A 15,904-nucleotide genomic window follows, 5' to 3' on the forward strand; every position below is an offset into this window, starting at 1 on the left:
CCTGTGTGAGTCCACTGGGAGAGGACCCTCAGAGGCCTGTACCTGGTATCTGCCCTCAGACTCGGCCCACATGCCTTTTCCCTTTGTGGATGGTGCTTGGCATGCTTTGGCTATAATAAATCAGAGCCATGAATACAACCCCATACTGAGACCTGTGAGCCTTCCTCGTGAATTACCAAACCTGAAAGTAGTCTTGGGGGTCATACAGCCCCTGTTCTGGATTTCCAGGCAAGGCCAGGACACCAAAGCCCCTGCTACTGGGACGGCTTGCAGATTGAGGTCATTGGTGGGAATTAATGACCCTGTTGCTGAATCCCATTCCTCCCAAACTCCACACCCACATGCTAAGCTGCCCTACGAATTGGGGAGATGGATTCTTAGAAGTGGTTCTCTCCAGTGTTGGAATAGAAGATAGCAGACTTATCTGGCCCAGTTTTGAGCTTCCCGGACCTTGAAGTATAGGATCAGAGGACACTTTGTTTCCTGAGACTTGGCTGTCCTCCCCACCCAATATCAGCAAACCCTGAGATCACAAAACCAAGACCTGAGGGTAAGCAAACGCATGGCAACAACCTACAGAACGACTGGGCTTGGGGCACAAAGGGTTCTTGGACCATTTGACTCCCCCAAAGGGGAACTGAGGCCTGTGGGGCTATATAAATGCAGCTGCCACCCCATACAATATGCATTGCTATCACGGCTGCTTTTCCATGTCTCCATCTCCCTCTCACAGCAGACTCTGAGCCCGCATATAGGCACTCAGTGATCTGACCCACCCTAGGTTACACTGTTCAATAAGCATGGGAGAGGATTCAGCTCTGGGCCTCCTGCCTCCCCGGGCTATGTTCGTGTTGGTGGCAGTCCCAAGAGGCAACCCTGAAGAAATTCCTTACAGTCCACACCCCAAATGTTCAGAAGGCACAGGCAAGCCCTCAAGAGACACCGAAACAAGCCATGAGTCCCCGTGGCGAGAGGGGACTGCATTTCAGAAGGCATGGCAAGCTTCCACCGGGGTCGGCATCAACCAGCTGACCAGAGAGAACCAGTGCTGGGGTTTACCCTTCACTCTCTAAGTGGAAATTAGAAATAAGTAAATGGACGGCTCCAGGTAAGAGAAACAATTTAACTTTATAAAAATGTGATAATACAGTAAGAGTTGATTGGGTTTTTTTCCTTTTTTTTCCGGCAAGTGAAGTTTATAAAAAACACCTGGAATAAAAATTAGAAACATAACCTAATAAAAATTAGAAACAAGGAAACAGAGTCATTTAGAAAGACAATAAAGAGAATAAGCAGCAAAAGCAGCAGCAACATGGGGAGAAGGTTGGCTCCGCTGTGCGGACAGAGCAATGAAGGACCAACATAACCCAAGCTGTCCCAGCAGGCTGAGCTGGGGGGCAGGGGAGGGGGTGGCAGTAACCAGGAGCGGCATGAAGGCCTCCAGAATGGGACCACACTGACGGCTGCTGGCTCAGTGGGGGCTGGGGCTGAAGCAGTAGCCTCCTTCAGTCAAGAAAAGAGACACATGTAGGGCCACATACAAACACTTTTTGGAATGTCTGCACCATAGCCAAGGCAGAGTTAAGACCACCTTGGAGAGGCAGGCTGGGAACTACCCCCCTGCAACACTCCCCAGGCTTGCCTCCTAGGGCAGAAGTCCGAGGCTCCCGCCCACAGGATGCGGGAGGAGCTCTGGACTACATTCTGAGGTAGTCTAACCGTGACTTGCACAGGGAGCTGAAAATGATCACCAAAAAAATGAAGAGAAGGAGGGCAGAAAAGGCGCACAGACACATAACAGAAGGGACCTTGCTCTTGCTACAAGTAGGTTCACAGATGACCAGAGGGTGTGGCGGGGGTCACAAGTGGCCAGCATTGGGCCCACAGGGACCCTGGGCACACGCAGCTCTTAAACTACTTGACGCTGCAGCTGTGTGAAAGGAGATGAGGGAATCCGAGGAGGGATCTCCCAGCTCAGAGCAGTGCCAACTCTGCAGTGAGGGGTGTCCCTTGCTGATGACTCACATCACAATGGTGATGCACCAGAGAACCTCAAAACTTTGGGGTGAGGCATCCCAAGGTGATTTCCACTATGACTCCTCTCATCTGAACAAATTCTAGGGAGAACACTGCTAGACTTACAGGAGAGAGAGTGATCGGATCAAAGCCACCAGTGAGAGAAATAACGAGAACAAAAAATCAAAAGTGTTGATAGACTCCCCTACTTTTTAAAACTAATTTACATTCCTTTTCTCATCTGCCCAAGCATTCAGAATTTTAAGTCAAGATGGAATGTTCTGAAGGCTTAAGAGGCAGCAACTGTGCAGACGTTAGTATTTTCTCTGCTTTCCACATTTCCGTGGACGCCTTCGAGGACGGAGCTCACCAAAGTCTTCCACTTCATTTTCATAATCATCTTCCTGAACAATACCTGTTTCAAAAGGAAAAAATATGTGTTGTGATGAGCACTGAGTGTTATACACAACTAATGAATCGTTGAACACTACATCAAAAACTAATGATGTTGGCTAACTGAACATTAAAAAAAAATGGAAAAAAAGTACAGAATAGTGATTTCTTTTTTCACTCCACTATTAAATATAACATACTAGGAAACCCTGACATCTCTGTAATCGTTTTAAAATTAAAGTGGGAAAAAAGCCTGATTCAGAGCCCAAGTGAACACCCTTCTCTAGAATTAAGTTCTTACACAGGCTGGTTCCTCTGCCCTCACTTCAGAGACCCTTTAAATGGCAAAGAAATCTAACAAAACCTAAAGACAACCACAAACTTGGGTTGGTATACCAGTTATCTTCTTTATGAAACAATCATAAAGGGCGCCTAGGTGGTTCAGTAGGTTAGGCTTCTGCCTTCAGCTCAGGTTCCTGGGATCGAGCCCTGCACTGGGCTCTCTGCTCAGTGGAGAGCCTGCTTCCCCCTCTCCCTCTCTCTATCTCTCTGCCTGTCTCTGCCTACTTGTGATCTCTCTCTCTGTCAAATAAATAAAATCTTTTTAAAAAAAGAAACAATCATAAAAATCATAGTCCCAGTAGGCACTATATTCTAAAGATTTTTACTGCCATAGATATTTATGCCAGGTCCCTTCTAGTTTTTCCCAGCTCTGGGGTCAGGATTTTCCAGTAGTATAACGGATTAGGAGGACCCAGAGAAGAGAATTTGGGGACACATGAAATACACAGAGTAAGAAGAAATAAAACCCGGCCCGGAGCAGGCAACAATTGGGATGGGCAGGAGGTAAGACTTCCTAGTTGATAAAGAATTTGTCAAGGTAATTCTCACTGTCAGGAGAGAAACTTGACTTACTCCATATAAGCTCTTAACCCTCTATGGGAAGATCAATGCAAGTTTCTCTAATAATTTTGTTTGCTTTGCTCACAAATATGTTTGTTTTATATCCCCAAGTCCCAAACAGTGCTGATACACACTAGATAGTCAATAAATATTCACTGTCCTACGTGAATGGTTGACACAGGCAGGCATGTGTACCAAGAGAAGGCTTTTCAATACTCTGTCTATCCTTGGGAGTCACTGTACTGCATGTGAGTAGTGACTGAATGTCATCTATAAGAGCTCCCGAGTGGCAAGACGTTGTCGAAAAAGCAATTAAAGCGAGCCCTCACAGTCAGATGGAGAAACTCGGATTCTATGTTGCTAACAATCTGACTGACTGGGGGCAATGCTCCTGGACAGTGACTGGCCACTACTGACATCTTAGGCAAGCCTACGTCACACTGACCTGGGAGTCCACGGAATCAAGAATTACAACACCCAGAGCATCATCCTGGCTTAAAGGGCTGCTTACCTTCCTCCTTTAAGCGGAGTTCTGTCTTCATCAGCCACTCCCGTGCATCCCTGACTGACGGGATCAGAACGTTGACCAGCCGAGCCATCACTTCCTCTGCTACAGACACCAAAGAACAAGGGCTCTAAGTGACGGGGCTACAGCAGAGACCAGACTACTCAGTACTAGAGCCAAGGCCCCCACCTCCCAAGAGCCTGTCTCTGTGTTTCCCCAGAGAGGTGCGATGGGGTGAGGACCCACAGCCACCTCCTGCCAGCACAAACATAAACTACAATTAAATGCAGCCTGACACCATCACCTGTGTGTCTATAGAGATTCCCAAGAGGAAACCTCTTAAGGAGGCTTTGTTCAACATGTCACTAAACCTTAAACTGGAGTGTCTGGATTACAGAATAAGTTTTAAACATCTAATTTCACTAATTTTATACATAACATGACTTCCAATAAGTGTTGCTAAGAAATAGCTAATAAGGAAGTTAGAGGAAATCTGATTCAAAGGTCACACAAGAATTCTTATTGTTAAAGATTCATACTGGGTATGGTTTAAGAACCCTCCTAAAAGGAAGACACCAGCTACACACCTCTGGATCTTAGTCAAGGGTTCAGCACAGAGTAGGTGTTCAAGAAACAGTCACTGATGAACAGATTGGAAGCTTACAGAGTTTCCTCAAGACTGAACACTCTCCCTATAACCTTGCCACAGAACTAGTTAGCCAGCCCTTTTTCTTGTCTGTAGTGCCAAGGAAACCATCCTGGCCCAAGATAATCCCAGTGTTTTAACTGGGGGCCAGGGAGTTCAAAGAATGGGGTTTTGCTGTAATTTGAGAACACATGTTCCTCACTTGTGTCTCTGCCAAGGCTAAGTTCTGTTATCCCCGGGACAGACCTCGCCACCACAAAAGACTTGACTCTGACCTGTGTTCTCAAAGTCTGGGCTCTACCAGCTCCTGGGCCCCCATTTCTAAAGACCCCCTTACCGCCAGCCCAGGCCTTGCGCCTGTAGAGGTCCTCCACTGTATCGGAAACCTTCTTGATGTTCTCTTGGACCTTCCTCTGCAGCATGTGGCTGTGCTCTTTGGAGCCCAAGTGACTGCGGATCCACATGCTCTGCTCAATGTCCTGCACCACCAGCTTGCCTTCAACAATGGCTGGGTCCACCTTCTCCTGGAAAAATTCGGAGTACTTCTGGTAGGCCACCTGCTGCCTCTGATGACCTTCTAGGTGGATGTGCTGCTCGTAAGACTCGCTATTCCTCTCCCGACCCTCCGGGTCTCCTGGCTCGGCCCCAGAAATGGCCACCACCTCTGAAGCCTCTCCCTCAAATGCTTTCCCGGGGCTGAAATAGTTGTCGGGACCTCGGGTGAACTTCACCCCACACAGGTCGCACTGGGTCCTGTCGACGTCAGCCTTCTTGAAGTTCCCGGCCCCGGGCTCCCTGGTTTCCTCCCGGAAGCACTCAGTCTGCGCACTCACCCTTCTCCTCCAGCTGATGCACAGGGACACCACCAGGCAGGCCCTCCTCAGCTTCCGCTGGATGGAAGCCTTCCGCTGCTTCTGGGAAAGGATGGCAGCAAGGAGGCGGTCCCGGTCTTCCAAGGCTAGCTCATCCGTCTCATCCTGACCAAACTCACACTCTGGCTCAGCAAAGTAGTCCACAGAGTCCACACAGAGCAGGCGGCTCAGTTTCACCTCCTCATGATAGAGGCCGCGTACCACGGACCCCTTGGTGTGCACACTGTCCCACCGCCAGTGGCAGTCCATGAGGTACTCTTCGTCCCGTTCAGAGAGCAGGTCCTGCAGCGCCTCAGCCACAGACTTCACGTTGACCGCCATTAGCACCCGCTTGACCACCTTCAGGAGCCTCTCGGGAACCTGGTCTGGGCGGTCCATGCTCATCAGCTGCAGCCTCGTCTGGATCTCCTGGAAGTGGCGGTACAGAAGAGGTTTGCAGTACGGCTGCAGAAGCTCCTCGGCATTCACCAGCATCACCAAGCACAGCACCAGAGTCCGCTCGGCCTCTCCAGACACTACATAGTCTATCTCACCAAAGGCATCGAGCAAGACATTGAAGTTCACATTCTCATAGCCACAGAGCACCTTGACGAGGTAGGAGAGGTGGAACCGGAAATCCTGAATGGCTCTTGTCACGTCCTTGGGTTTGTATTCCTGAATGATGGAGAACACGTCCCCGAGCTCCCTTTCCTTCTTGCTGAACAGGAACTCCCAGTAGTGCAAGAGCGCAATGTAGCTCTTGGGGAGGCACAGGATGGCATTCTTCCAGAGGCGCGCCAGGACCACCGCACAGTGGACAAACTGGAACTCCAACAGGGCCACCGTATTCCCGATGCTGGGGATGAGCGGTTCTTTGCACCTCTTGACCAGGACATTCATGAAGCGGAAAAAGAGCCTCTTGTAGTCTTCTGGGTTCCGGTATACATAGAACTGATCAATGCAGTTCTCCAGCAGCCGGATGAAGCAAAGGTGGGTCTTCTCAGTACTGTCATCATCCTTGTTGGGTGCCAACATGCCGAATTTTCCTTCTATTCCCTTCATCTTGCTGCCTCTCCCCCTGCCCCTTTCCTCTTTTTCAGCCTCTAGAGCTTTGAGTTCCCTGTTGTAGTTGTCCTCCTCCTGGTGGAGAAGCTTTTCAAACTCCTCTGGATAGTTGGAGGAGACAAGGAAAGCCTGCATGGCACTCAGCCACAAGTCTGTGGACTCCCGGCGGCTTCGTGCCCTTTCGTTTTGAAACAGGAAATGGATATACTCTTTCAGAGCAGATCTGCAGGACCGAAAGGATTTGTAATTTGGTTTGAGGATTTCTTTGCATGCCATGGGGTTTTCTGACAACACTCTCTGATGGAAATGCTTAGGGAAGAGGACATTCAGGAAGGATTTACAAAGGCCATACATATCTGTAGGCAAAATATAACTAATTTCTTCAAGTTCTTCTGCTAAGATTTTAGGGAAGACTTTTTTGGCTTCCAAAAACAACCCACTGATGGCCACCAAGTGCATTTTTGACTGAACCAAACACTTGGCCTCACAACGCCGCAGAGGCCTGTGGAAATCTTTACAGTTTTCATCCTCACATTTCAAGCCTACAATAAACCTCATGCAGACCCCTGGGTAGGTCTTCCCAAGCAGGCTCTGTGTGATCTGACACAGCCTGCCCAAAAGGTGTTTATTGAGGGCTAATTTCACTTGGTCAGTCATTATCAAGAAGTAGTCTTTAGTTTTCTTTTCCCTCAAGTTCAAATCCAGGTCAAAAATTATTTTTAATATGGGTCCAGGGTCGTTCTGAGCTATCTGGCAATACTTGGCATCCACCTGAGAAATTCCAAAAAACTCAAAGCAAGACTTGACCATCTCCTTCTCGGCATTGTTGGTCACTCTTTTGAGGGCCCTGACAAGATTGAGGAGGACTTCTAGGCCTCCCGGAGCCAGGGCCAGGACCTTCTCAGCTTCAGCCTCACACTGGCTGGCAGCTTCGTAGAGTGCCTCTACCACTCCAGCTGAGTGATTGAGTGTGTCAAACTTGAAGAAGGCATCCTTGAGCTTTTGAAAGTCTCTCAGGATTACACCCTGGAGGAACTGGGCCTCAGCGATGCCAGACAATTGATTGGTTTGATAGCAGAGGTCAAGGGCTTCTCTCAGAATGGCCTTGGTGTGCTCTACATCTGAATCCCTGGCCACATTGAGGCGGGCAGCCCCCAGCAGACAGGAGGCCTGGAAGTCCTTGTCGGCAGTGAGCCTGGCAGCCTCCAACAGGCAGCCATGTTGTTTCATCAGCAAGGCAGCCTCTTCTCTCCGACCCTCCCTGTTCAGCAGGTCTGCAGCTTCTGCCAGCCGTCTGCGAGACTTCAGGAACACCAGCTGGTCTTCTGTGTCTAGCTTCGAGAGGACAGCCATCATCTCCTTGATCTTATTTGCACTCAGGTACTTTGCTGCCGCTTCCAGGTAAAACTGACTGGCAGAATAAGACAGCTTGGATATGGGAAGGGTCTTGGCCCTTAGCATTTCTTCATACCTACAATGACAGACAACACAAATGTTAACTCATTACCACCCAATAGAAAGTATTCTCCAAAATACAGCACAGAGTCAGTTAACTACAATTCCCACATATAGATATAAATTACAAAATAGGACCTAAACCAACCAGCATCTTTACAAAGCTTCATTTCACACAGATAGAATTAATTCTTTATTCTCCAAAGGAACCAAGCGTTAGTATACTTAATTAATGAAACATAATAAAGTTGCAACCTAAGCAAAGGGAAGCTAGGTCTCAAAGTCAATTTGAGGGGCAATAATTATGCATAATCAAAATTATCCCTAAAAAAAACCAACTTAAACGTTCATAAAAACATGATAATCATTTTGGGTCTACAAATTCCATTGAGTCTGAGACAGGACTAATGAGAAAGAATGAAGACGGAGACTGCACACATTCCAGCAGGACATTAACCTTCCTCTTATTACCCAAACTGTGATTTTTCTCTTCTACAGGTATGCATGTGGTTGAGTTAGAGTGAGATTAATGAGGCTCTGAATGCTCCCCTTTAGTCTGCTGATCAAAGTCAATATATCCCACTCTGCAGTCCCACAGTTTTCAAGGCACTGGAACAATCCAATAAAACATGCTTGCTTTTGAACTCTCATTGGATAAAATCCATCTCATCACAACCAGGAAAGTGCCCAGGTGCCTTATGATGCCCCAGAGTTATGCTATAAACATCAGATTTCCTAGTAGAACAGGTTTCCTATGAGGGGTGTAAATAAAGATGAAGAAAGGGAGTATACTTCACATGTGAGCACTGGCTGATGGAGTAAGGAGTAGTTTTAGCAAGTATAAAGAACTACCAAGGTATTTTCTTTTCAAATTTAAAGTGTCCTTAAAGCACTTTGAGTCAGGCCAGGTAGCAGTTGAATTCTACACCTAGTATGCATGGTGTTCAAAAGACACTCAAATAGATCTAGTGTGAGGTTTCAGTTAATACTCAGATTACACTCAGATCTCAACTTAACACATCATTAGAAACTCTCTGTTGTATACCTCAATAAAGCTGAAAAAAATAAAGAAAAAAGATGTTTCTGGGGAAAATCTGTGACTATTTAAGGTTCCTCTGGAAAACTGAGGACAGAAGGTTAAATAACTAATTAAAAGTTTCTTTAAAAAAAAAAAAAAGCTTTCAGTCGGTTTTGTCATGTCATATGAACTCACAAGGGAATTGGCCTGGTCAATTACTCCCACCACTACTGCAGAGCACCCTGATAAATGGATACCCAATAAATGTCACAGCTGGCATCCTATTATGGACTGATAGTTTGTGTCCCTTAAAATTCATACATTCAGGCCCCAATTCCCAGTGTGGTTGTATTTGGAGTTGGAATCTCTAAGGAAGTAGGTTACAGGGGTGGTGCCCTGATTCAACAGAAGTAGTGTCCTTAGAAGAAGACTCCAGAGAGGGTCACCTGGGTGGCTAAGTTGTTTGGGCATCTGACTCTTGGTTTACTCAGCAGGGGGGCCTGCTTGAGAATTCTCTCTCTCCCTCTGCCCCTCCCCTCAGCCATGCACACAAAAATAAATTAATTTTTTTTTAAAAGAAGACGATACCAGAGAGTGAGTTCTCTTGTGTTCTCGTCTCTTCAAGAGCCAAGGAAAGGCTGCATGGGGACACAGGGAGAAGTCAGCAATCTGTAAGCCATTGAAAGAGCCCTTAGCAGTAGCCCTGCTGGTCAGAGCCTTGATCTGAGACTTTTAGCTTCCAAAAGTAGGAGAAAATAAATTTCTGTCGTTTAAGCAACCCAATGTATGGCATTTCATTACAGTAGCCTGAGCTGACTAATACACAGCCATTACATATATCCCATATATAACAGTACCAAAGACCTGGATAGAAGAATATGCTCATTTACCAGCCATGGCCCTGAATGCGTACTTTCATTTCCAAAAAAAAAAAAACCTCAAGGTACTGAGTACCTTTATTGAGGTACTGGTTGTGCAAGTATATTAATTTGTGAGAATTATGTGTACCTTTTTGAATATATATTATACTTTAATAAATATATATTATATATTATACTTTAATAAAAGCTGACTTAGAAAATAAAAATCTGAAGTTTGAATATCTAGGTCAGATATGTTCATTTTGCCATGTGTATAATTTGGTAGAAAGCCAAAAATAAATAAATAAATAAATAAATAAATAAATAAAGTAGAACCAAACCACACCCTATTTTCCCAGGAGCTGAGAGAGGACTCAAACTCCTGCTCAACAGAAATGCAGACTAGCAGACTCTGATTCTAGCCGTCCCATACACCAGGAAGACCTCCTAGGGGGCATCAATAGCATGCTGTTTCTATATTCCTTGTCAGCCATGAACCCCACCATCTCCACTTCACTTCTGGAATATGAACTGGGCTAAAGGCTCAAGAAGGCCTCCAGTGGGTCAAGTATAAAACTTATGAGGGTATGTGTTCACACATACCATACACATAGGTATGAGTGCATGGCTGAGGATCTGCCAGTAGATTGTAGTAAAGCAAAATCCTGACGGCCCACTAGTGCTCTTAACCTTTATCTATCCAGTCAGCAAAACTGTGAACTCAGCAGGTAAAGGTGGAGAGGACAGAACCATCATTAAGCACCATGTGTGTTATGTACACACCTGTAACACACCGTTCACCTTCTTCTACCCCCTCTCCTTATCACACAGTGTCGAAGCTTATGAAAAGAGTAGAGTATAGGAAATATACATATACTGAGACTGCATATACTAAATGCACTGCAATGGCTATCAATGAGGAGAGAACCAGAATGAAGACTGGCCATGAAGAGAAAGAGGATAAACAAACTAAAACCGATGATGGGTTTGCTGTGAAAAGATTATATTCCACTCTTTTTCCTCCCACACTTCCCATTCAACTCCTCGGTTAATCCGTTAGGCTTAGCTCTTGCCTTCAAGGAGCTCCAGCTCCGACAGATGCTCTCCAAGGAGCATCCAGTACTAATGCCACCACTCAAGTGGAAGGACGACTTTGGCAAGCCACTTGAGAAGAGCAGGATAACACCATCCAGGGCAGGCTGACCCAGTGGGGCAGTGGGAGGGAGGGAGCAGGGTGGAGGAAGGGAGAGAATAAAACTACCTACTTTTCCACTGCGATAGCAGCTTCTTCAAAGAGCTCCTCTTGGCAGTACATTTTAAGTGCTAGATCGAATTCCTGAATCTGCTCAAAGCATCTGAAAGCATCTTTGTAGCACTGGCTTCGCTTATAGAAACAGGCAGCATCTCTTATCTAGGACAGAGTAAAACATACTCTTAGAGTATTCATAGCATAACTTTTTATCTTAAAAATAAGCCAACATCATGAATAATAATGTCTGCTATTTGTTAGGATCCAGCAAAAACACTAAGACATAGATAATATTAGGAAAACAAATCTGATATAGAGAGAAAAACAAAGTTAAGTCCCAACCTCACACCACACACAAATTTAACCTTCAGATAGGTCAAAGATCTAAATATGAGAGCTATTAGAAGAAAATGTATGAGAATATTTTTGTGACCCTGAGGTAAAGAAAGTCTTCAACAAAACCCAAAACACTCAAACTTCAGGGGAAAAACTGATGGATTTGATTACATCACAACTGTTGAACAAAGGGCATGTGAAATAGAGTTAACAGAGAAAGGGCAAACATCAACACCTAGATCAGCATTGTCAAATAATCTTACCATGAAGATGGAAATGTTCTACATCTATGCTAGCCAATATGGTAGCCACTAGCCACATGTGAATAGTGAGCACATGAAATGTGGATAGCATAACTGAGGAACCAAATTTTTTATTTTGTTTCATTTTCATCAGTTTTAACCTTATTTTTCACCTCTGGCTAATGGCTACTATATTAGACTGGACAAGTCTAGAACATTAAATGAATTCCTACAACTACAAGAAAAAGACTCCTGGAAACCCAAAAGAAAACTAGGTAAAGGATATAAAGTGGCAGGGGGGAAACTTGAATGACTAACAAATTAATGAGGATGCTCCAACTACACTAATAAAGAAATGCAAATTGAAACCACAGTGAGATACACCCATGAAGTTTGGCAAAATTAGAAAAATCAGAACCCACTGAATGTGGTCAAGAAGGTGGGGCACCTGGAATCCCAATGCACAAACTGGCACAGCTGTTCTAGAAAGAAAAGTGGCTTACACCTTCACTTAGTGAAATTAGTACATACATACTCTAGGGCCAGCAAGGCCCATTCAAGCTGTACTCAGGACCGGAAGGAGGTGCAGTGCTATATGTGGCAGCCAGAAGTTGGTGGCAACTTGGACGTTCACCACTGGGGAAATGTATAAGTCAAATGCAGGGATGCCCATTGAAGAAAACTCTCAGGGTTCTGAAACCTGGTCAGACCTTAACACTAAAGTAGGGCATGAAAAACGTAAAAAATAAAACAAAGCAGAAAAATATGCCATCTAAACAAGCTTAAAATATGTATGTATAGAAAAATTACTATCTGCTCTTCAATTATGCATGCAAATGGGGGTTCCACATTAAATGCACTGGAATGGCTGCCAGTGAGGAGAGAATGGGAACGGACACCAGCCATGAAGAAGAAGAGGATAAACAGAAAAAAACCACCAGTGGGTTTGCTGTGGACACAAAATTATATCCCACTCTTCCTCCCACAATTCCACCAGCCCCTCGGACAATCCTTTATGCTTGGCTCTCCCAACGTTTGTCCAAATTCCCTTCCCATCACCTACACCACCCTCATGGCAATCCAAGCCATATCATCCAGCCTCAGCCACTGCTCCCCACTGGCCTGTCTGCTTCTACTCTTGCTGCCTACCAACCTCTACCCAGAGCATCCAGACAATGAGCTCCATGTTCTCCAGCAGTCAGAACCTTCCACTGTCTCCTTGTCACATATGAACAAAATCCAGTCCCTACCACGGATGTCGAGGCCCTACCTGATTTGCTCCTGCCACCCTCTCTGGCTCATTTTACCACTTCTACCCACTCACTCTGCTCTAGCCCAACTAGCTGTTCCTTGCTGTTCTTCAAGCTCTCCCACATGCTCCCACCTTGGTGGGCTCTTGCCTGCAAGCATGCTTTGGCCTGCGATGCCCTGAAGCAATTCTCTCAGTCTCTGCTCAAAAGCCAGCTTCCTTAACTACAGAGAACAAACTGAGGATTGCTGGAAGGAGGTGGGTGGGGGATGGGCTTGGTGGGAGATGGGTATTAAGGAGGGGACTTGTGATGATGGGCACTGGGTGTTATATGTAAATAGCGAACCAATGAACTCTTCTCCTAAAACCAATATTGAACTGCATGTCAACTAACTAGAATTTAAATTTTAAAAAAAGGACAAACAAAAAAAGGCAGCTCTCTGCCCTCCCCCTGCCTAAAACAGCAGCACCTGACACCTCTCTCCCCTCACCTAGTTACCTAGCCTCATCAGCCCTGGCGTCTCCTATGCTAGACTGTCAAGTCTGTCATCCCTCTCCCCCAGGAGGAAGGAAAGGGAAGCTCTCTCAAGGCAGGGGCCCCTCTGCTGCCACCTGCTGGCCACTGAGCACCCACAGTGCCCGGCACCCAGTAAGGGCCCATCTCTTTGTTGAATATTTCATTTCATAATTCTAACTAGTGGTACCTGATGTCCAAAGAGAAAACAAAATCCAAGTGAAACAAGACAAAACACATACACCAGGCCCTTTAATAAATCTTAGCTGGCTTTTATTTTTCTAGACAATCTACACCAAGTGCCAAAATACAAAGAAGATTCAGGTATGAGGTTCTTTAGTGTCCAGAGACCTAACAGAGCAGGGAGCATCTAGGCCCATCTCAGCCACAAGAATACAATCCCAGAACCAGAGCACCTACCACCCCATCTCTCGTCCACTCCTGACAATGCTGATTACTCAGAAGGAAAACCCCAAGTGGGAATGCACCCCCTTGTAGGTGCCAAGAATGTGCCTAACCAGAGAGAGATAGCAGCGGGATGGCTAAAGAAATTGCCCTGCTCTGCACGCTCTGCTCCCAATGGGAGGAGTCCCCACCTGCCATCCTGAGCAAGGGCCTTAAGAGGTTTCCAGGGAAACCATGTTACTCTCAAGAAAGAGGCAAGAAGCAGGTGACGCAAAGGAATCCCTGGGGGGAAAAAAAAGGCTTGCACCTCCAGGGCCCCATCACAAAACATTTGTTTGTGGGGGGTAGCACACATGTGGGAGCTGGGAATACGGAGGAGATTTGGTCTGAGGATGTTGATAAAGACTGCCACCAAACTGATCGACTTGAACCATGCTGGTTAGTTTGGTGGGAGGACCACATGACACCAGCTCAGGTTGGACCCCCTTCCAGGGAGGAGCCTAGGCAAAGAAAGGAATGAGACCATCCCCGGGGTGGGGCTTGAAGCTGCTAGAACATATGGGGGAGAGGAAAGAGAAGACCTGCCACCAGAGGTTAAGCCCCTGGAAGGAGAAGGAAACAAGGAAGGCTGTGTTTCCAGGAGCAGGATGGCCTCCACATTTTGAAGGCACTGAAGTCCCTAGGAAAGGAACATAGGCTGTACTTATGGTCTCTTGGTCCCCATGCCTCCTACTTTCTGAGGAAGAGCTTGCCAGGCTGGGGGAGGCAGGTGGGCAGTGTGAGTAAGGAGAAAATCTCTGACTCAGTCATGGCAGGCGCTGGTGGGTAAAAAGGGGAAGAAAAGGCTTAGGCTGCTTCCCTGTAGCTGTCACCACTTAGGGTCCAGGTGGTGGCACGGGAGACGGAAGGGTTGGCAGCTAGGGAAGGTGGTAAGGTTGGAGGCAACCCTAGTTTCTAGAATCTTAGGACCCAAACTCCCACCCACCCTGAAATCCCTATATCTCATCCCCATCTCCCACAGCCTAACAAGTCACATCTCCTAATAAACATGGGGGCAGGGCAGGAAGTACCAGGAGGGCCTTATGGTCTTTAAACAGACTTGGGGCCACACTTCAAAGTCCTCAGCAGGTGACATCCCCACCCCACCCAGTATGCAGGGTGCTCTGAGGATCCAGGAGCTAATACATTTCACAGAGAGATGTGGAAACCTACCCCTTCCTGGAGGGACATAAAGTCCCTATAGCAGTGGGAGTGGGGGGATGCAGTAGCCCCAGCTGGGCTTTCTAGAGCACAGGTTTTCAAGCCACTGAGCTCTACACCTCCAGTCCCTCACAACTGATACACTGGAAATGAATCGTGTGGGGTACAGCATGGTGGCTATAGTTAACACTGTCTTGTCTGTTTGAAAGTTACTAAGAGAATAGATCTTAAAAGATCTCATCACAAGAAAAAAAAAACTTTGTAATTCTGTATAGTGATGGATGTTAAAGAAACTTACTACAGTGATCATCTCACAAAACATCCATATATCAAATCATTGTGTTGTACCCCTCTCACCGATAGCATTTTACATGCCAATTATAGCTCAACGATAAAAAAGACAAAGGAATCGCTAAAAAAAAATCATCACCACTTGCACGTTATGGCAATGCCAAAGTGCTGTAACAGTCTCTCACTGGTTACTTTCATCTGCAGTGTTAATCTCATTGCAGACAAATAAAAATTTGTGGCCCGCCACCAGCCTGCCAGCCACTCCATGAGTAGTTGTTTTAGACTGTGCTTTCTGCAATGATGGAAATATTCTGTAACAATGAGCACTTGAAGCGTGGCTAGTGAGACTGAGGAACTGTATTTGTAATTTTATTACATTTTAATTAACTTAAATTATAAATTAAATAGCGACACGTGGCTAGTGGCTACCAGATTGGTTGGCACAGATCTAGAGCAACTGCTGAGAACACGGAAAAACCGCCATGTCAATGCCAGGCCATTCACGCAGGCAGACTCCAGACCGAACGTGGAGGACAGGAAGGCAGGAATATCCCAAAACCCACCTCCCCTCTGATTGGAAGAGCTGGCCTCCCTGTGATTAATATCAGGTGAAACATCCACACAGGTGTGGACATGCATGCGCACACACATCTTTGGAGCTATGTAAATGCTCCGGCAAGTGGAGAGAGAATGGCTGCCCTACAGT

The 15,904-nt window shown here is 46.2% G+C and overlaps 1 protein-coding gene across 7 annotated transcripts in view; it reads right to left on the minus strand.

The window, feature by feature from the left end:
- Nucleotides 1–1,109: 1,109 nt before the first annotated feature.
- Nucleotides 1,110–15,904, minus strand: part of TRANK1 (tetratricopeptide repeat and ankyrin repeat containing 1) — a 139,141-nt gene continuing 124,346 nt past the window's right edge. For all 7 annotated transcript variants that reach the window (XM_082745289.1, XM_082745288.1, XM_082745287.1 and 4 more), the window contains 4 exons: nt 10,978–11,123; nt 4,801–7,850; nt 3,824–3,922; nt 1,110–2,431 (listed from right to left, as the gene is read on the minus strand). In XM_082745289.1, coding sequence (XP_082601415.1) covers nt 2,331–2,431; nt 3,824–3,922; nt 4,801–7,850; nt 10,978–11,123 — 3,396 coding nt within the window. In that variant the 3' untranslated portion in view covers nt 1,110–2,330. The remainder of the gene's footprint in view (nt 2,432–3,823; nt 3,923–4,800; nt 7,851–10,977; nt 11,124–15,904) is intronic.

The sequence above is a fragment of the Mustela nivalis genome, assembly GCF_964662115.1.
Source record: "Mustela nivalis genome assembly, chromosome: 1".
NCBI lineage: Eukaryota > Metazoa > Chordata > Mammalia > Carnivora > Mustelidae > Mustela > Mustela nivalis.